This window comes from Prinia subflava, chromosome 2 (assembly GCF_021018805.1).
Source record: "Prinia subflava isolate CZ2003 ecotype Zambia chromosome 2, Cam_Psub_1.2, whole genome shotgun sequence".
NCBI classification, from domain to species: domain Eukaryota; kingdom Metazoa; phylum Chordata; class Aves; order Passeriformes; family Cisticolidae; genus Prinia; species Prinia subflava.
In genome coordinates this window covers 112,320,856-112,340,993 of record NC_086248.1, presented here as the reverse complement: position 1 = coordinate 112,340,993, position 20,138 = coordinate 112,320,856, and the positions used below count along the sequence as shown (strand labels likewise).

General features: G+C 42.2%; 1 protein-coding gene across 1 annotated transcript; it reads right to left on the bottom strand.

The window, feature by feature from the left end:
• Positions 1-3,704: 3,704 nt before the first annotated feature.
• Positions 3,705-19,314, bottom strand: PLEK (pleckstrin). Its single transcript, XM_063391643.1, has 9 exons — positions 18,809-19,314; positions 18,111-18,266; positions 13,762-13,943; positions 12,656-12,747; positions 11,705-11,889; positions 10,424-10,528; positions 8,636-8,719; positions 7,906-7,975; positions 3,705-7,090 (listed from the first exon to the last, which is right to left on the bottom strand). Exons 1-9 carry the CDS (start codon positions 18,854-18,856, stop codon positions 6,951-6,953), a joined length of 1,062 nt encoding a protein of 353 aa, XP_063247713.1. The 5' UTR covers positions 18,857-19,314; the 3' UTR covers positions 3,705-6,950.
• Positions 19,315-20,138: the final 824 nt, after the last annotated feature.

Sequence of the window (20,138 nt, the reverse complement as noted above, 5' to 3'; positions counted from 1 at the left end):
TTTAATTCCCCCTGGAGATTTCCGTACATCAGTTCTGGTAATCTGTTCTACTCCTCTCTGCCCCTGCACCATCTACTCAGCCTCCCATCTGTGCTGCAGCATGGATGTGTTCTCTCCCCTTTAGAGAGAACAGCAGCCCCCAGTGGGGCACTCCTTGCACCACCTGGTTTGGGCTCATCTATTGCTCCTACTGCCAACAGAAGCCACTGCAGAATAGGAAGGAAAGAACTGAATAGGAAGATTGTACCAATGCCTAAATTAGCACTGATATTTGGGTGTTCTTCCCAGAGAGCATCCTCAGCAGCTAAGGAAAGCCCACACCACCCAGGGTGTGCATGAGCCACCCTCACACCTTGAGGGCTGGTGAAACCCTTTCTCCACTCCAGTGCCTCTTACCCGTACGCTTTTGCTGAAGTGCAAAGTTCTACTTCTGCAAACCCCACTGGCCTTCCCACGGCATTCCCATGCCATTTTTCTGCCCCTGGCACTCAGAAGGTGGGAGCTGCAGAAAGGTGCCTGAGGCATCCATCACCCAGGCTTCCCCTTTGGCCACCTGGCCTTCCTGCCATTCACCTCCTGCCCACCTGGCTTTCCCAGGATACAGAGGCTGTGGGAGAAAGCACATGAACTTTGTGTGCACAGAGCTGTTTGCAAATGTTTTCTGCCCACACAACTCAGCTGTGCAACAAGGCCTTAAACCAGCCAGGCTTCTGTGAGGACAAAAAGCTTCCCTCCTGCACAAACCCCTGTGAGCTGCTGCACAGCTGGACATCAAAAAGACCACCACTGAAGCTCAGCTGGAGGGGCCCCCAGGTCAGAATTTTATTTCTGCATCTCCAAAACCACCTGTGGTGTTTTTAATAACACCTCTTGGTGTTAGAACCTTCCTTGCAACTACTCACTGTTGCAGTGCTCCATTTTTGAAGCAACTAGCTGCCAGTGTGGCTTTATTTCATCGTGGTGCAGGATGTGGCTTGGGGCCATTGCCATTAACAGACTAAATGAAAAAGCATGCACGGGATATTTAATCACCACAGGCTTCAAATCAGACCACTCGAATTTCAGGGCTCATTTTGTCAAACATGCAGATACTCGTGTCTTTATCCTGACCATCTTTGGAAGGAACCAAGTGACAAAGTTATCACAACTGAAGACAGAACAGTTGAGCTCAGGACTGGGATCAGCTGTTTGAGCCCACCAGATCTGACTTGAGGACAATAAAAGCATACAGCTGGGAGGACTTGGGTAGTGGTAGTGCTATTTTTTTTACTTTCTCTCCAAATAAAATTGGGGTGAGGTGTATTGGGTTCCCAAGAGCATGTTGACATTTGGAAGTTGTTTTTTCACTATATTTGCCTGTTCAGAAAAGTCCGTCTCCAAAACCACAGAAGAAATCACCTGCTGCATTTAACACCTTACATCAGCAGCAGCTTCACATCAGCACAATGCCAAGAACTGAGTGTTGGGGACTGGGAGGGGTTCAGGCCTCAGTGCTTAGGGCTAGACCCACTTCTGCTATTCTAGTAAACCAAAAAACCCAAGCTACAGCTGTGGGCTGAAAGAGAAGGAGGAGGAAGGTGATGGATTGCAAACTCTGAGAGCCTGGAGGACCTACCAAGATGAAATCCAAGAGGATAATTCTATGTGCTGGCACAATCTGCTGCAGTCTCCCCCAACTCCTCAGAATCACCTTGTCCTGCATGGCCAACCCATGCCCAGCAACTATGGATTTACTAAGCCAGAGGAGAATAAAACCCAGCCTGACAGAGCATGCAAATCAGGTACAACATCAGCTGGTTTTGACTCACATATAAAAATGCTGTTAAAACTACACGTATTGGCTCTAATGCACAGTCCTTAAAAACATGAAGTGCCAAAGGAGCTGCTGTTGGCCAGTCCAGGGGTGCTGACTGCTTGGGCTGTTTTGTTGCTGAGATACCAGACACTTCGAGCTGTACACAAGGGCTGCTCCAGATGCCACAGGACACCAGTGACCATGAGAGCATGTATCAGTCACAGCACCAAATATTGCTTTTGAACATTTCCATGGTCTCAGAATGCCCAAACCAAAAGAGGGTGCCAGCTGCCTATTGGAAGATTCAGCTTGAAGACTTGAACCAAGGGTAAAGGTTGAACAAGCTGGGAACACAGAAAAATTCAATCAAATAAACCAGGCATATTAAGCCTTTATATAGGAAAAAGGAAAAGTTGAGAAAGACAAAGTTGTTGGGTTTTTTTCTGCAGAGTATCCAGCAACTAATAAATGAAATATTACAATACCCCATAAGAGCTTTACTTGTCTGTTCCATTGAAGGAATATTCTCAATAGTTTCCACTACTTTTCCATCGTGTTGCTGAAGAACAGGAGCACTGAACAAATACATCTGGGATATCCTATCCCAGGTTTCCCCTGGTACACTATACAGCAATTTCACAGCATGGCCAATGACAAAAACGTGCCTAAAGTCACCTAGCGTGGCTGACCAAACTAAATTGGCTTTTCTAAAGCACCTTTATTCTTGAACGTCACTGGTCTGTAGACAATTTATTTCACTAAGTTATGCTGTTCTTTAAAGTACTTTTAATATGCAGCTCATCAACATGTGTACTTAGAGATAACAAGACAAGGGACCTGCTCAAACAGGGACATTATAACAGCACCCAGTACCCACAGAGCAACTACAGATCACAGCTCACAAGTATGAGGAGATGAGAGCAAGTTTTTACTGTTCCAAGGGGGTGACTAAAGAACACATGGTATGGTGCAGCAATTCTAAAATGACACTGGGCATTTACGTTTTCTCATCCAAGATCCACTCTGTGATGCCAAAGAGCAGAAACACAAGCTGTCTTTTAGGATGTTTAGGTCAAACTAGTTATAAGAACAAGGATATGGGGGAGGGCAGAAGAGAAGAAAGGGGAAATTGAAGATGTAATTTGGTAAAGAAACCGTTCCTTTAAGTAAAAATATTAAGAGAAACCCAAACCAACAAACCAAACTTATTTTACCAGTTGTATACCAGAATCATTAAATACTTCCTTTTAGCAAAAAGCTGCATAAGAGTTTTAAAAGCCTGATCTAAATAACACTTACTATTATTCAAAGATATGTCACATGTGTGCATTGATTCTGTTACTGTACATTAACCATCATATACTTGGGAAACAAAGCAGCGTTTTACTCACCTTTCATACAGTCTTAGTTTCCCTTTTACCACACTGGAAGGAAAAAAAAAGTTAAGCAATCTACAAGAATCAGAAACAGAATATGGAAAACCACAGTTTTGGTTCTAAATGCAAAGCAGGAAGTGCTATGTTCTAATCAAAATCCCCTCAACCTTATTTTGAAGCCAAATAAGAAGTTCTATTTCAAGAAGTCTGATGAGTAACAACAAAAGAAGATTCTTGTTTTCAGTCAGAGCTCACCTTGAGCACAGAAAAATCTCTATACATCAATGAGAAGATCACAGTTCACAAACAAAAACCACGTGCACTTTTCAAAACACAAACTGAAGGCACCCACAGAAATACCAACAACCTGCAGAGAACTCATCTCCATTTATTTTGCTTTTTTAAGTTCCTCCTATAGTCTCCTACAGTTTTAAAAGGTACAAACTGAAAAAGAAAAACCAAAAAAACCAACCCATTTCCACCCCACTGCCCTCCCCCCAAATCTCCCACCCTACTTAAATGTTTCTGGCCCCCACCAAAAAGATTATTTAAGGAAATTTTTTCTGGATTTCAGTGTTGCCCAAGCTTGAAATTAGAACAAATGAAGGCACATTTCGAACAGTGAAAAGCACTAATCAAGAGCCCTGTGAAGCAAGTAGTTTAAATTTAAAATAACTTCTCAAATATTTGAGAACAAATTAGCGGGGGGAAATAGGTGATTAACATTTGTAGAAAAATGAACTCTAAGCCAAAGACAAAAGAGGAGGTACTACTGCACTAGAGTTACATGTGTGTTACATTTGTGAGAAGAAACGAAAATAAAAACTTTTCTAAAAGAGAGGTTTGACAGTAAATGTTAGATACCTCAGAGGCCTTAACGAGTTTCTGTCTTTATGAACAAACTTTAACTAAATATTGCTAAGTAAACTGTTCTTCTACTAAAACACATTTTCAGTAAACCTTTCATTCTTTGTGTTAACTACTCTTTCAAATAAAAAGCAAAGACACCACACTGCAAAGAAAAGCACCAAAATAACCACACTTATTAACAAAGCTACACCACCTTACCCTTCAGAAGAAAGCTGTGGGGCAAGGAAAGTAAACAGTAACATTTTTCTCTTCGGAAAAAAATGCTTGAGACATATTAAGTCCAAACCACCTCCATATGTGGTGCTTGTTGGATTCTAAGAAGCACTAACACCTGTAGCTGAGAGCTTGTTGGGCTGGGGTGATTATTTTTCAGCATGTGTTTGTGGTTTGCTTAGGACCATTTTCTTTTAAACTCCATTTTAAAATGGAAGTGGGAGCGCTGTGTCTGTGTGGGTGTTTTAATGGGTGCATGGTTAGTCAACACGCCCAAAAATATGACCCTAACTGCAGTAAGCACGTGGGCAGTGTTCCAGGGGAGGGAAAATTGCTCAGTGCAAATTGTGGCAAGATCAACATGAACTTAAGAGGATATTTATATGAGATCATATTATACAAGTCTTGCAGTAACTGAAGATTATAAATACAAGCCTTACCCACAATGCTTTGTTTATTTTGCTGTCCTTTAGACTAGTTCTTTTTCATAAGCACAAAAGAAACTGATGTTAAGGAGGTAATTGCTGAGGGCGTAGTAGGCGTGTGATTTAAATAGTTAGAGGGTGAAAGTTAGAGGAAGCATGACATGTGTAGGTCTGGTCTTCTGTTTCCTCCTTTTTGTTTAGTAGTTCCTGGCACAAAGCTATTCTCTCTTCTTTGTGCCAGTATTCAGTACCTGTGCCTCTTCCATGCCTTCTGAGTTACTGGGCTGGCCTTATCATCTCTAGTAGACATGTAGTTGCTTTTTAATACTGAATTCCCTTGGACAAGTCTTCTCCAAGATCTTCTCTGTTCTTGGACAAGATCTGCTGCCAAGAAGCAGAGGCACCTCCAAACCCTTGACATGTGTCTTCTGAAGCACTACCCATGAGATTACAGATCCCATCAATATAGGATGGTACAAACATAAGAGCTCTTCCCTAAATGTACTGATTATCGTCCTCTGCCTGAGAAAACACCATTCATAGGTGGACAGCCATACCTTGGACTGGGCACAAATTAAAATGATAAGGTCATAGACCTGTAAAACATTTTAGTTTTATTAAACTGTGCCAGTCATGCCCCTCCCTTTGGTAAGCTGGACAAGTTTCGTTGTGTGGTTGTGCGGGGTATTTTTTTTCTCTTTTCCTGTGCCCTTGGGTATTTTTGGGTTAGTGAGCTCTGAAAGGAAAAATAAGCAGCAACAAGCAGCAATTATCAAGAAAGCAAGCTGACCAAACAGTGGGTCTTTTAACCATGAGTCTTCCTTCCTCAGAATGACACATCAGACTTCAACGATCCTGTGAGCTTGCATGTGGCAGAGGAAATGTCTGCCAGAAGCTGATTTCTGCTGGCCAGCTTAAGAGGACATGATAATGCAGTGTCTCAGACTGCTGCTCCTGCAGAGCTGTGGTTTCTTCAGGATAAGTAATTCAAAGCAACGGGGCTTCAGGCTCATTAGCTCAGCTACAGGTATAATTACGCACAACTGAAGAGAAGCTTTAGCTCTGCTTTTATTTTTAGATGGAAGAGATCCCAATAAGAATTCTTCAGGATAAAATACCTAATTAGATCTGTGAACAAGGTTTCAAAGATTTTGAAGTTTCCTTCACTCAAACATCAGTCTTACATGACCAGGAACAGATGCGCAATCTAACATTAACTTGGTTTTCAACTCCTCCTTAGAGTTTAAGACTTAGAAGTTTGTTTGATATACAGTCAGACAAAAATGCAAGGGTTAATCAGGTGAACTGACCTTATCAAATAAAAATATTTATTTGAGGTACAAGCACAAGGTTTCTCTTATATTACTAAGGCACAGAATCAAGGACTGAATATGTTGCTGGAGGCTAAAAAAGGAAAACATAATCAAAACCACTTCAATCAATAGTTCAAGTAACCGACCCATGCATCCTTTCCCTTCTCCTGCAAGATTCTTAATTCAAATAGAGTACAGTACCTGACAACCCAGCATCTGCTCTGCAGACCTAAATAAAGGGAAACAATGGTCCCAGGAGAGATTCTTGTGCAGAAATTTGGCAAGGTTTAAAACTGGATGATATGGAGTTTGAAGGGAGATTGTTTTGTGTTTGAAATACTGTAGGAAGAGACTTTTCCTCATACTGCTGTCATGGAGTTATACTTGGTTCCACATGATGTTTTCCATAGTTGTCTGCATTTTCCCCTCCCTTAATGCTGACAGATTATAAAGGTTTCTGAGTGAGTTGACTTCTTTGCTTTATATCTATGGCATTATTTGTATAAGTGAACAAGCAGCAATAAGATCTGGTGAAGAAGAACGTGTAAAAATTGTCTGGAGAAGACTGAAATACATGAAAACCCCAAAGCACATCACAAGTGCTGAAGAGGGTGATGAATTGAGGTCCTCTCTGTCAGGGACATGGCACTGTTCCCTGTTAATGGTGAGGTTCCCACTATCAGCTGTGGCAACAGGCACAACCTTCTCAAGATAGACTGATTACTGATTAGACACACTAATATGGCATGTTCTATGTTATAATTTAGTAAAATATTACCATAACACAAGTGGAAAAATGTTAGTTTGTTAGTGCCCACTCTAGAATTGAAACTTCCACCCAGTCCTCAACCCCAACACACAAGCCCTTTGGGATGATACTGCTTTCTCTTGGTGAAATGCTAAATTCTATTTTGAATAACTAACTTAATTTGTCTGTCTTCTTGTTGGGAGATCATCTTCATTTACCAGTCCTAGCCACTGACTGGATTGCTTTGATCCACTCTGTGCGCTCTGTGGATGAGGCTGCTTGCAAGTAATAGTGGATTTCGTTTGCTGTGATGATTTCAAAGAGGATGTTGTCATCATCATGCTTCTTGGCTGCAGGGAAGAAGTGAGAAAGTCTGGTATGAGAGAAAAAGGTCTTGTACTTTCAATATTTCCTCCTTTACACACTGTAAGAGGATCTCCTTTCTTTCTACAGCTGAGCCTGATCAGGCTTTCACAAAGATTGGGTCCAATAGATGAGTTACTCTCAGAGAAACCACTCATGAATTCTGCACATTTCACCTTCAGCTGTCTCTGGTTTGTTGGTCTCAAATCGTGGAAGGATCTGCGATCCTGCAGACAGATCATGTTCCCCAAACCCTCCCATGCCTTGCCAGCTACAAAAAGAAGATATTTGAGTTTTTACCACATCTATCTGTTTCTTTGCTGGATATGATAGCCAGCCTCTCCTGTGGCCAGGAGAATGCATGAAATTACAGTCTCTTTGTCCTTGCAGCAACATCATTTCTGTTTCCCCAACTTCTAGTTTTGGGAGGGAAGAGAGGGTGGACAGTAACAATTTGTCAGCATAACTATTTCTATCATGAAGCTTCCCTCCCAAATTCATTAACTAAAGAGATCAAACTCAGCTTACTTTGCCTAAAGGCCAGTTGTCCTAACACAGGGTGTGTGTCATCCTTTTGACCAGCCTTCCCTGAAGTCCTAACAATACACAAGATTTGCTGCCTTTACCACAGCACCCTTCCCCAGTAATTCAGACAGCAAGACAGAGACCAGTTACTAGAATTACTGCATCATTGTACATAGAGTGCTTTGGAATAAAAAAACACTTGTGATTTTAGGCAGATTGAAAGGGGGGAGGTTGCACCACAAACTTATTAGAGAGCTCATTCAATATGGTTCCTTACTGTCTGGCATGTCTTCCACTGCTGTCACCACACAGCCTCTCAAGTGAATTGCTCCCAGTGGTTCTTCTCCCTGGGGAGGACATGGAATCAAAATGAAATGCAACACTTCTGAAACCAGGAGCATGTTAATTTATGGCTGCATTTCCAGAATGGAAACAAAACCATTTGATTATTTAGTGTGTCTCACCTGAGAGAACAGGGTGTCTTCATTCTGTGACAGGGAGGTTTGGGGGTGTGGGAAGAGAAAGGCTTACTAATAAATAGGGACTCTCTTGTGGTTTAGAATTCAGGATCTGCAGAGTATTTAGCATGGGAATGGGCTCATTAGAAACATACAAGAAACAGGATGCCATGTCTCAGCCTGGCATGGCAAATAGCTCAAACATCAACTGCAAAATTACTGTATTGTGTTCATTTGCAATTAGGACCTAATTCATTTAGGTCAAGTGAGAGTGCACATTAATTCTAATTAATCACAGATAAGAGGTGAAAATACAGTTCAGTGTTACTTGTTCCCAGGTCTGAGTGGCACCTGCCACCCTGACTTGACAGCCCCAGGAACTCTCCTTCACTCTGCTTTTCCAGAGGATGCCTAGGCCATGTCAGAACAAAGAGTTCCACTGTCCTGCCCGATCTTCCCTGTCACATTCTCATGCAAATATTCCATTCAGGCACTGCTACAAGGCACTGGATTCAAAACAAACAGGGAAATAAACCGAATCTCTCTTACTCCAGCAGGATCATAATAGTGAAGATATGCAGGATCATCTCTTAAAACAAACTTTCTCACTTTCCAGTTCTTCCTCCGATGTCCCTAGGAAAATTCAAAACCAGGAACGTCACGGAGCTGCTTTGCCTGCATGCAAATCTTACCCACACAAGAGAGGACAGGCAAATACAAAAGGGAAAAACCTTGAATATTCTGAACAGGAAACACTCACTTGAGTAGGACTTGAATCAGTCTTTTCTGCATTCCAATCTATTTGCACAAGAACTGGACTATCAAACTGCTTTCTGTTGTTTGTTTGTTTGTTTGTTTATGGTTTGGGGTTTTTGTTGTTTTTGTGGGGTTTTGGGGAGGTTTTTTTATGCAAAGCAGAAAAGCTTCAACAAGGGAGATTTCCCTAAATATATCACACAGTCTGGTAGTTATGACATTCGTGTGAGATCTGTGAGAGCTGGGTTTAACTGCTTGCTAGAAAACATAGCTGCAAAGCTCCTTGCAGGAAGGTACCTTGAATTATTGGCAAGGATGAGCTGAAGGTCTTTCTGTCCCTACAAAGATAACAACAAAAAAATGCTTATCTAGCATAAACACCCTGGAGGGCTCATGAGAAGCTCAGGCAGAAATATGGACTTAGATGCCTCATGGCCTCTCTCCATGACTGAAAAGGATGGGTGTGGAAGGTTTACACCTGCTGAAAGCTTTTTCAGCAGAAGCAGTGACCCTTCCAAGCAATGACCCACAACTCACTGAGGGTGACCAATTGCAGACTAACACTGGTGGGAGATGGTCATGAATCACTTCCTCTGGCATTTCAAAATACAAGTTTCTCAATTAGCTACTGTTTGCTCGGAAGCTCTTACTAACTAGGTTGATATGAATGTGACAGAGCAAAAGAGCAGCAAGGCATGGGTCTTATTTCTTCCACTGCTTTTGAGTAAACTGATTAAACAAGAGAAATACATGTGAACACCACTAAAAGGTTTTTAGCCCTCAAGGACTCTTTTAGCAGTGCAGGTTCAGACTCAATGTTAGGAAACAATTCTTTAGAGAGAGGGTGGCCAAGCACTGAAGCAGGCTACCTAGAGAGGTGGTCAATGCACCGTGTCTGTCAATGTGTAAGAAGCTTTTGGGCAACAAAACCCTTAAAAATGTGCTTTAACCCTTGCTCAGCCCTGAAGGTCAGGCAGTTGGACCAGAGGATTGTTGCAGGTCTCTTCCACCTGACCCATTTTATTCATTGAAGAATCCTGATTTTGCCTTCAGTTTACTGATATCTGCTTGCAATGGACTTGGAACCATGACATTCACTGTATTACTTAAAGTTCTGCTGGAAAGGAAGGTATCCAGTTATCTTCTGTCTTAAACATCAAACATTAGTGACTGAAACAACTCCTTTGCTCAAGCATGCTGAAAAAGTCCATGAAAACTGGCAGCTGAATCCAGCTGTGTGCTACAGGATGGCAGCTTTTTTACCTGAGTTCAGTTTTGCATTGTACCAATGCAAAACTTCTGTCACATCTTCTGTGCCAGGACTCTTCCCTAATTAAAGCTGTCAACTGTTTTATTTTGTGGTAAGAGCAATAAACCTTGCAATATTTGTCCAGAGTCCTGCTACCATGCTGCAGCAAGTGTTCCTTGTGCAAAGGGAGGAAGGACAGAGCTGAAACCTGCCAAGTGTGGAGATGCCATAGGGTAGTTTCTCTCTTACCCAAAGTTTTTAAGTGTTAAAGAGTAATCTTGCACCCATGTAACATCATTCTAGTGAGAGGATGGAACGTGGGCAATACTGACCTGTTTCAGCAAACATCCTTGTTTGACAATTGTGCCTCTGAATTCTTCTTTTAGGACCACATCATCATCACTGGAATATCCCTCACAGAAAAATCCACTGTCTGGCTGCAAAACCACAAGAGAAATGTTACAGAAGTTGCTGCATGCTTGTGTACATGTACCAATCTGGCTTCTTTTGGCTTCCCTCCACCCTCTTTTTTGCCACCCCAAAGAGAATATTACTATTGTTGTTGTTTTGTTATTGTTGTTGTGGTTATGGCTATTGTTAAATAATCTAACCTTATCTGGAAAAGTCTCCCAGTGAAGCTGAGGAGCTCTCCCAATCACCATGGGCACATTTCACACTTCTATGACACCAACTCAGACATGGGCTTGCTGTGGCCTCCTCACACCACATTGGAATTGAATCAAACTAGAAATAATCCAAAAGCAAGCAGGGGACACGTGGGCTGCTACAAGAAGCACCCCACAGGTGCTGCCTTTACCAGCAGTGTCTCTGCTGGACAGATAAAGTCTGCCTAGCACAAACACATTTAAGAAAACTAATGAGTAGTGGGAGAATCATTTTGATGAAGGCAAGTGATTCCGTGTGGTAAATATAAACAGAATTGTAACACAAATTCGCTTGTTTTCACTTTCTAGAAGGCATGCTTTTTTGCTAGCCTAAGTCCATAAGCCAAATATCTTTCAAACACTATTTGACTGTGATATTTCAAGTTTTTCAAATCAGTCCACAGACTGTGAAGTAGTAAATGGAGAAGGCTGTGTATGACACACAGGACAGGTTACTGGGGGATATTAAGAACTTTTATTTCTTTGCTTCTTTGCTAACAGGCAAGCTGTGTGTGCGCACACTCACACTGAGTCATTTGATGGGTTTGTAGCTTCTGCCCAAAAATGGGTTTGTAGCTTCTGCCACTCTGTGAAGCCCTGTGACAGTGAATTACTCTCTTCTCTTCCATTGAACCAACAGGGAAACAGATGGTTAAATTCTGGTCACCAGTACAATTACCAGGAACAAAGTCTAAGTTAAAAAGAACCCAGCCTTGTCTCAGCACTTAATTCACACTTAGAAGGGTGCCAGAAAAAAACCCTGTCCTGGTTATAACTATTAAAGAGAGCAGGGTCATTCTGAGTATCACAGGAAAAAGACAATTAAGACAGATGGTCTCCATTTCTGTACAGTCTTTCCCCCAGGACTTAAGAAGCCCAACAAGAATCCTGAGAAAAGCAGAGCATCAGTAAGTCTGAGACAATAACAAACCAGAACACAATGCTCACAAAGTAATAGTAGGCATCACTGAGATCTAGGAAGGGGGTGTCTGACAGTCCCTCAGCAGCTGCCTTGGATGTATCCCCAGCAGGCTGTAGGTAGCCTTCACTCAGGAGGGAAGAGGCAAGCAGGAGACCTTCTCTGCGATTTCGGACGGAGCTGCTGGACACCAGCCAGTCAATCACACAGGTGCCTGGTTAAAAAGGAACTAAACATCAGCCACAAACCGAGACAGACATGAGGAAGCCTAAAAGCACACAGGAAACAAGCCTATGTATTCATCAGTCTCCTGAAAAATGTTCTTAGCAACAACATGGGGAGCTAATCTAGGAAGGTTCCTGGCCATGCAGTGAGGCACAGCCTTTCCAGGGCCAGGACAGCTCTCAAACACCATTCCTGAGGGAGAAAAGAGCTGGGAGGGGAGGCAGGGCTGAGCTTGGAAGCCTCAAAGACAGGGATTGGGGATGTATGAAGGAAAGCCAAGCCTGGAAAAGGCAGCCTTCCAGGCTGCTATGCTACTAACAGAATGCTTTAGGAAACAGGGTGGCTTTCATAGAATGACAGAATCACTGAGGTTGGAAAAGACCTCCAAGATCATCAGTCTAACCATTAACCCAACACTGCCATGCCCACCACTAAACAATGTCCTCAAGTGCTACATCTATGTGTTTTTGAGCACAAACACAGATTTGACTTGGAGAGAAACAGGAGTTACAGTGGGACACTGTTCGGTGATAAAAAATCCAGAATGGAGTAATTCTTAAATTTCATCCTTCTCCTTTGTTTCACACAGCCATAACTGAACACTTTTCCAAGATACATCCTTTGAGCACCTCCTGGGTTAGCAAAAAACCCTTCAAACTCCTCTGTGCTCTACAGAGCCTAGAGATGTTTCATCTCCAGTTTTTCAACTCTGTGCTGTCTTTATTGTATGGAATAGAGGGACAGGAGCTCCTTACCTGTAAAGCAGTAATTGAACACTCTTTTATCTTTTTCCAGCTTCAACTCCTTTATTCCCTTTTCAGGATCTTTCATTGAGAGGTACAAAGCACTGTGCATAAAAAGAACCACAGAAACTGTTGGCAAATAAAAAGATTTTGCCAGTTTGTACAATAATATCATTGTCATTCATGGGGGCTTCATGATTTGTTGGCGCATGGCTCTCTGCAGAGCTGTAACAGGGCTTCTGGATCTCCTGAAAAATTCAAGTTGCAAAGCCTGGAGGTCTCACTACATTGCCACACAGCTGTGGGAACAGAGGGTGGAGTGCACAAAGGGTTCTCACCACATCTCCCTATTTTAAGAATGCAACTACTTGTGGTGACTGTAGTGTGAAGAGAGGAACACCCACTGCTGAGGCACCTTCACAGGGCCCCATAGCACCAGCAGGAGGGTTCACTGCTGTGCTCTGTGTTCACCCAAAGGTCCTGGGCTGAGCAGAAAACCTGTTCCTGTCCCAGAGCCTGCATGCTCTCAGACCATCTTGGCCCTGTGAGGTTTTACTGTCTCCTAGGAAGACTTCAGGCTCATTTTTATCTTGGTATTCACAGCTCAGAGACAAGTCATCCTTGATTTTTAAAAGTACTAACAGATTGCTTCCCTTTATCTCTTCTTCTCCCTTTGCCAGCTTCATGTTCTTTGGCAGGCACCACAGTCCCCTCACCATCCAAAAACTGGGCTAACATCAGCCTTCTTTGGTGAGCAAATAAAAGGTCTAAAATATTTTGGCAATAAGTTATTTACTCTATAAAATGATTCTCCCAGAAAAGTCACACTTTGGCTGGCATATCCTCTTGCACTGCAGTATGCCCAGAAATCTATCAGAAAAAACTTTGATAAATAAGCATGTTTTGGTAAATTATAGTACATTAAAAAAGAGCTTCCCAGTTCTGATTGCTAGCTCGTTTCTGACACATTGTACAAACTGAAATTTTTAGTCTTGCACAAAGGGCTGTGAGAGAATCCATGGACAGACAGGCTCATTGCCCTTCCTGACCAAGGTCACCTGCCTGACACACTGGCTGCAGATGGAAGTGAGTGGGGGAGCAGAGCTATGAGAACAAACCTCAGATTGATTGTCTCAGGCAGCCTGATGGACTTTCTTGTGGATTTTCTGGCAAACCTTTGGCCTCCATCTATGCGATGAATTGCTTTCTTGATATCCCGCACCCAGGCGTCCCTCTCCTCCAGGTAGGCAGCTTGAAAAAAGTGGTCCTGCTGCTTGGCCACAGTGAGCTTGAAGACAAACTGGAATGATAAATTATGGGAGGCTGGTTTGTTGTTTTTTTTTTTTTTAAGTTACATTGGTGTAGTCAGTTGGGCACAATTGAGCCAGTACTACCACAGCATACAGCCTACCTGTGCCTAAGGACTATGGAAAGTGCCTTAGGGACACAGTAAAATTCTGTAATGTGCCTTAGGGACACAGTAAAATTGTAGAAGCTGATTCTAACTTTTGCTGGGAAGTACAGCACAGCTGAAAGGCTGAAATGATTCCTTGGAGTGGCTGTCTGGAACAGAGGCTAGATAAGACTAAGAGAATAAAAGTGGGTATTTATTAAAGGCCTTGAATAGGTTCACCTTGGGCTGTCAGAAGCCATCCAAAATGGATGATGATCACGAGTTTTTCAGATATAGGTTTGGTCTATTTATATATCAGGGGTTAATCTTCCAATTACAGCTTCAGGTAATGAAGTAATTTACCCCCAGTTTGCTTCCCCCTCAACTCCCTTTTGTTTATACTTTTGGGGCCTGAGACAGTGAGATGTCCTTGAGCTTCAGACCTAGAGGAATCGTTGTGAGTGACCAAAATGTGAAGACAGTAGCTAACACTCAATATGGAGTTCCAGAGTTATATACTAAAGCAGTACAGGATTTGAAAAATATAAAAGTTAAAATCCTAATGCATCAGAAACACCCAGCCCCTGCAGGCTTGCAATGGATGTAAATTTGTTTTAATGTTTAGAGATATGTGAACAGTCTGAAGGAGGAAAAATACCCCACATCATATTCAGCTACTGACTCACCAGGGTAAAAAAGGTCACACACTGGAGAGTATCTGAGTATATTTGCAGCCTAGTAAACCTTTAATGGCTTAATGGGTAGATGGTACATCCAACCCTTAGCTGCACCTTAGGATCACCTACCTAAACACAATAGCAACAATGGAAAGACTGTGTTTCCCAAAAATGAGACTAGATCTAGTAGATCTATAGGTAGTTGCAGATCTAGATCTAACAGATCGAGAGGTGGTTGTATACAGAGAAAATAACAACAACCTGAAAAAAAAGAAACAAAACAAAAACAAAAAAACACAAAACAAAACAAAAAAAAACCACCCCCAAAACCATCCAACAAAGTTCACACTGCTTGAACTCATTTCCATCTGGTGATCTTCTGGATGGAAAATCTGGATCTAATTACTCAGGTTTCAACTTCCTCTAAAATATAGTTCCCCATGAGTGACACTAATTTGTTCTGTAGTTGTGTTGTAATAAATATCACAGGTTCTGACTCAGCAGGTGTCTAAAAATGCCAGGCTAAGCCACGAGCCAACAGGATGATTTGATGAGGGCAAGGGAAGCAAAGGCTACTGTCAAAGAGCAGCAAATTAACATCAGTGAAATCAGCACACTGAATGAGTCTGCTGAAGCCCATGATAAATGAACATCTCTGACAAGCATTTTCCAAAGTATGGCCAACAGGAAAAATTCTGACACCCTGAAATTGTGCAGAAATCCAGCTGAATTTCATGGAAGATACATTTCAAACTTACAAAGCAACGAGTCCTCAAAAATCCATCTCAGACAGAAAAGTAACTCTTTCTTATCTGATACTGTTCCTATTTCCAGCAATACTCACCTTTTCTGTTAGGCAGGAAAGACCTACACACTGAAAATCAATGCACAGTGCATGAGAAAAGCAAACAGAACCATCTATCCAAATCCCAATATCCAACAGTCAAGGTAACACTCCAGATTAACAGAATGAAATACCAAAGCATTGATGAGATTTATTACCAAGGGAAAAAATTACTCTTCTCAAAGGGCCGAGAAGCAACATACAGTGAAATGTTAAAGAGAAGTTTTCATTTTCAGCACATGGAGAAGACTGGAAAAGCCTTTCCTTTTCAGCATTTACAAAGTTAGGCCAGCAAGCCAGACAGACTTCCAGGCTACTTCTGAAATTCCTAAAGAGGCTCAGTCTCCAGTCCTACATGTGACCAAGCCTCCCTCTGATGATATAGATCTGGTTGTGTTATGAGAAAATTAGACCATTAGACTAAACTAAATACCATTTAGTTTATCTAACATTTTAGATAGTTTAAACTGGGAGAGATGAATCTAACTATGAGCAACCAAATATGATAATGCTATCCACAAGAAAACCATATTTTCCCCATGGGGGAAATGGAAAAAGCTGAAGAATATCAGAATTTACGGTACATTAAACAATGATCAAACACCAAATCAAGGACAGTGAACAGTGTTGAATGCATTTTGAAATATAATCTCAAAATATGCAGTTGCAGCCCCTTCTGAGCCTTTATTGATGCCTAACAAATCCAAGATTGCTTTGTTTGCCCTCAGCACATGCATTTTGCAATTGATGTAGTAAACAGAGCATGTTGGTGATGTGCTCTGAGCTTTCAAACAAGGTCCTGGTGCAGACAGACAAGCTGATTCAAAAACTTAACCAGAGAAATATAGAAGTTTGTTTGTGGCCCAATAGTCCCTGCTCCAAACTGGGCCCAGACAAATGAGATTATACTTAAAACTGACCCAATGAGAATTATCCCACTATTCACCATACAGAATTCCTGTCCTAAAAATACACTTTCATTTCTAGCTGTATAAACTTAAGGACCAGAATAATTCCCATAAGAGGAACACCTGTATACTTGGACACTTGACCAGTGAGAAACCAGAACAGAATGCAGAGTTGTACTAGCTGAATTCAGCAGTACGGTAAAGCTGTAAAATGTAAGATTCAAAAATAAAGATATGGTGTTTTCAAGGAATACATGTAGAAACTTAGATTTAATCATATTGGGCAGTAATTACTTGTAAGAGCAATCCTGGTGGTAGCTTTGTTCATATGAATGAGCATGTTGAATTTTTGGCTATTTGAACAATGCAAATTTTAGGAGAAAATCCATCTCCAGGGCTACTGGTCTACAAACTAGCAGAACAATCTCACCACCCCAACATGGAGGATCTGCTCCAATGCCTGCTCAAGTAATTTGGATTGCTTCCACTGACTTCAGCCAACCCTGCAGCAAATCTCATTTATGAGGAGCTATTTTGGGTGCCTCAACCCCTGGGTCTCTGTCTTTATTATCCCACAGAAAAGACCCCAGGAACTAAAATGAAACATAATGTAGAGCTCATTCTCTGCCCCATCCTTTTTCTATACTGTCTCAAAGACATCTTGGAAGTTAACAACCCCTTTCTCTTGACAGATGTAAATCTAAAAAGACTTAGTAAGAATCAAGGCAGAGGGTTTTTTTCACATAAATATGGGTTCTGCAAAAACCAAACCTAAAACAATCACCACCCACCCCCCCTCCCCAAAAGAAAGAAAAAAAGAAAAAGCAAAGCCAGCAGGTCCAAATCTGACAAAAGGGACCCTGACTCCACTTACTACAAAACCTAAGGATAGGTTTAATTATCCTCACTTTACTCATATGAAAAATAAAGTTCACTATCTCAGCAGTTCCTCACACTTCCTATTTTTCTAATACTCTCACAGAGATTTCTATTTTTAGTCAGGCATCCCTGTGGTAAATTTCTTTGAACTGTGATGGGATAATGTTCTAGATTCTGGGGCACCCCTTTGTCAGAGGAATTCCTGGGGATGTGATGCCTCTTTGATGAAACTGAGTTGACAAAATAATAAATTACTAATGATACGATTCTTTGGTCATATGAGAAATCCTGTTTTACTAACAATTATTTTTCAGGAACGCTGTAAAAAAAATGTGTGTCACGGCATTTATCACCTTCCTATCTAAGCAAGCCAGTTGTTGTTCCTTGACAATAAATAAATGCTTCTCCTGCTCACAAAATCTTTCCCCCCAGCTTTATTCTGTGGCAATTAGATTTATATTTAATACAGGAGCTGTCGCCATTCGGCTGCAAAATGTCTTCACACCAATAAAATTTAGTTCTGCTCTCTGGGAGACTCAGAAGTTGAATAAAAATCAACCAACTGACCCCCTAAATGCTTCCTGAATGAGTCCTCTTGAAGTGTCTGAATTCAAATAGCACAGTTCCAAGCCTGCTTGTGACCTCCTAAGGCAAGTGAGAATCACCACTAGGATGAGTGCAAGGAATTTGCAGCCACCAGCCTTTTGCCTTTTCAGTGTTTCCAGAAGCATAAGTCAATTCTTTATATAAAAAAAACAGTACTTACCATTCTTTTGCCAAAATCTTGGCATGGGCTGTGAATGGAGCTTCCTTTTAGTGGGATCATGCCTTTGGGACTGTTATCAGCCTTCCGCTTGTAGAATTCAATTCCATCTTCTAAGAGCACAACCCACATTGGCTTCCAGGTATTAAACATGCTGCCCTGCATCAATAAATCCCACATTATGTTCAATGAATCACTCTTCACATGATACCCAAGGAAGATAAGAGCTTCCAGGGAGTGCCTGACTGATGCTAAAATAACTCCAGTTGGTGTTTCAGGGGGAACATACCACACCCATCCTACTATGCAGTTAAACAGCGTTGGTTTTTTTCTGACCACCATTCTGACCACCATTCCCCCTTGTAGTTTCTTTGCCAATGGAAGCCACTGTGGATTTAAATACAAATAAAAGCTTTATCCCATGGGCTGTACCACAAAAGACTCCAGAGCAGAGGTTGCTGTGGACCAGCAGCCTTCCCAAAAATGGATGTGCCAGTGGCCCCACACAGTGCCTGGAGGCCAAGGTGATGTGACCTCTTTAATCTCACTATTCTTCCTTGATGTTTAACTCATTTAAGTGCAACTGAGTAGGCTGTGGCTATTTCCTCTTTGCCAAGATCTCGCAGTGTGTTTCCCTACCATCTTCCCAACCTGTCCAGAGTTAGTTTTCTCCTCCACTCGGTCCAAAAGTGCCCACTCACCTTCTTCACCAAGTAGCCCTCCCTTACGCGCATCGGTTCTCGCTCCATGGCTGGGCGCCCCTGCTCTGGGGTCTGTCCCTGCTGGTTGGAGAGTTCCTCAGGCAGCAGAGTCGGTGGGATGGTGTTTTTTACAGCACAGCTGTGTCATTTCACAAGTTCCTCTGAATGCTAATCGCAAGCCCATTTCCTCTTACAGAGTGAGAGATAGGGAAATGCAGAAGCATGTGTGTATTTATAGCCTGTCCCTGACAGCACAGGCAGCAGCCTGACAAAGCACTCCATCCTATCAAATACAGCCAGCCCTGATGACAGAATCCTGGGAAATTACATTAGCACTTTGCTGCTCGGTCAGAAGGAATTGGGCTGCTCTGCAAATACGTGAGCTCTACCAAAACAACAAACAGGGCACGGTGCTGCTGCCTGGTGCATGCCAAATTATTGCAGAGACAGCTTTCCAATGCATCAGTGCTTTCACTTCACCCTGCCTTCCAAACCTGGCTCCCACAGGGCAGGCATGTGGAGTCCGGCAGGGAGGTGGAGGACCCTCGCTCGGTTAACGAGGGTGCGCCCTCTGCTGACATAAGAAATTTGTTTATCAGGCTTGATCGGGTTTTGGATTTTCTTGCTGAGGCCTCCCAAAGATGCCAGCTGTCAAACAGGCACAAATGGATTAGACTCGGTGCATTATATAAAGCACTGACCACAAAATGCTTTCTGCAAGCATCTTTTACTTGCTGCAGAGCTTGTTTGGCTTCGGGGAAAAGACAAGGCAAACCCATAGTTTTTTATAAATACCAGAGTCAAGTGGTTGAAAGAAATATTATAGAAGAAAGGAGGGTATATGGGAGGAAATAAGATACCATGAAGCAGCCTCTTGTGTTCTTCCAAGCACAAGATTCCAGGTCACTTTTGCAGCTTAGCTCATTCACATAAGTGTTGACTGAGCCCAGGGTGACTCCATTTGTCATCTCTGCCAAGATTCCTAAACAGGGACTTTTTTCACAGACAGAAATTCCTGTTCTCCATATGACTCTCTGTCTCAGCCTTTACTCTGGAGGAAGTCTTACTCAGAAGTCTGACAGGGTCTGTGGTAGAGGACCAGAGGGTTAGCAGAACCCTCAGACCTTTCCTAGACACTCCTCACTGATGCCCATTTAGTGGTATTCCCCTGCTGCACTGTAAATGCTATAAGCTCTCCTCATCTGCAACAAAACACACGGCCTCTCCATAAATATATGTCACTACAGCAAATCAAACAGCATCTGCAGGGGAAATGATAACAAATATTATATGTTCAAAATGATTGTATGTGTGGGGAAAATGATACAAG

Excerpts from the sequence above, each read along its gene's own strand:
- PLEK (XM_063391643.1), bottom strand. The coding sequence starts at position 18,856 with ATGGAGCGAGAACCGATGCGCGTAAGGGAGGGCTACTTGGTGAAGAAG. Across the intron at positions 11,890-12,655 it reads GTTCAATTACTGCTTTACAG|GCACCTGTGTGATTGACTGG; the intron begins GTAAGGAGCTCC and ends CTTTTTAACCAG. Across the intron at positions 7,976-8,635 it reads ACTATTATGATCCTGCTGGA|GGAGAAGAACCACTGGGAGC; the intron begins GTAAGAGAGATT and ends TGTCCTCCCCAG.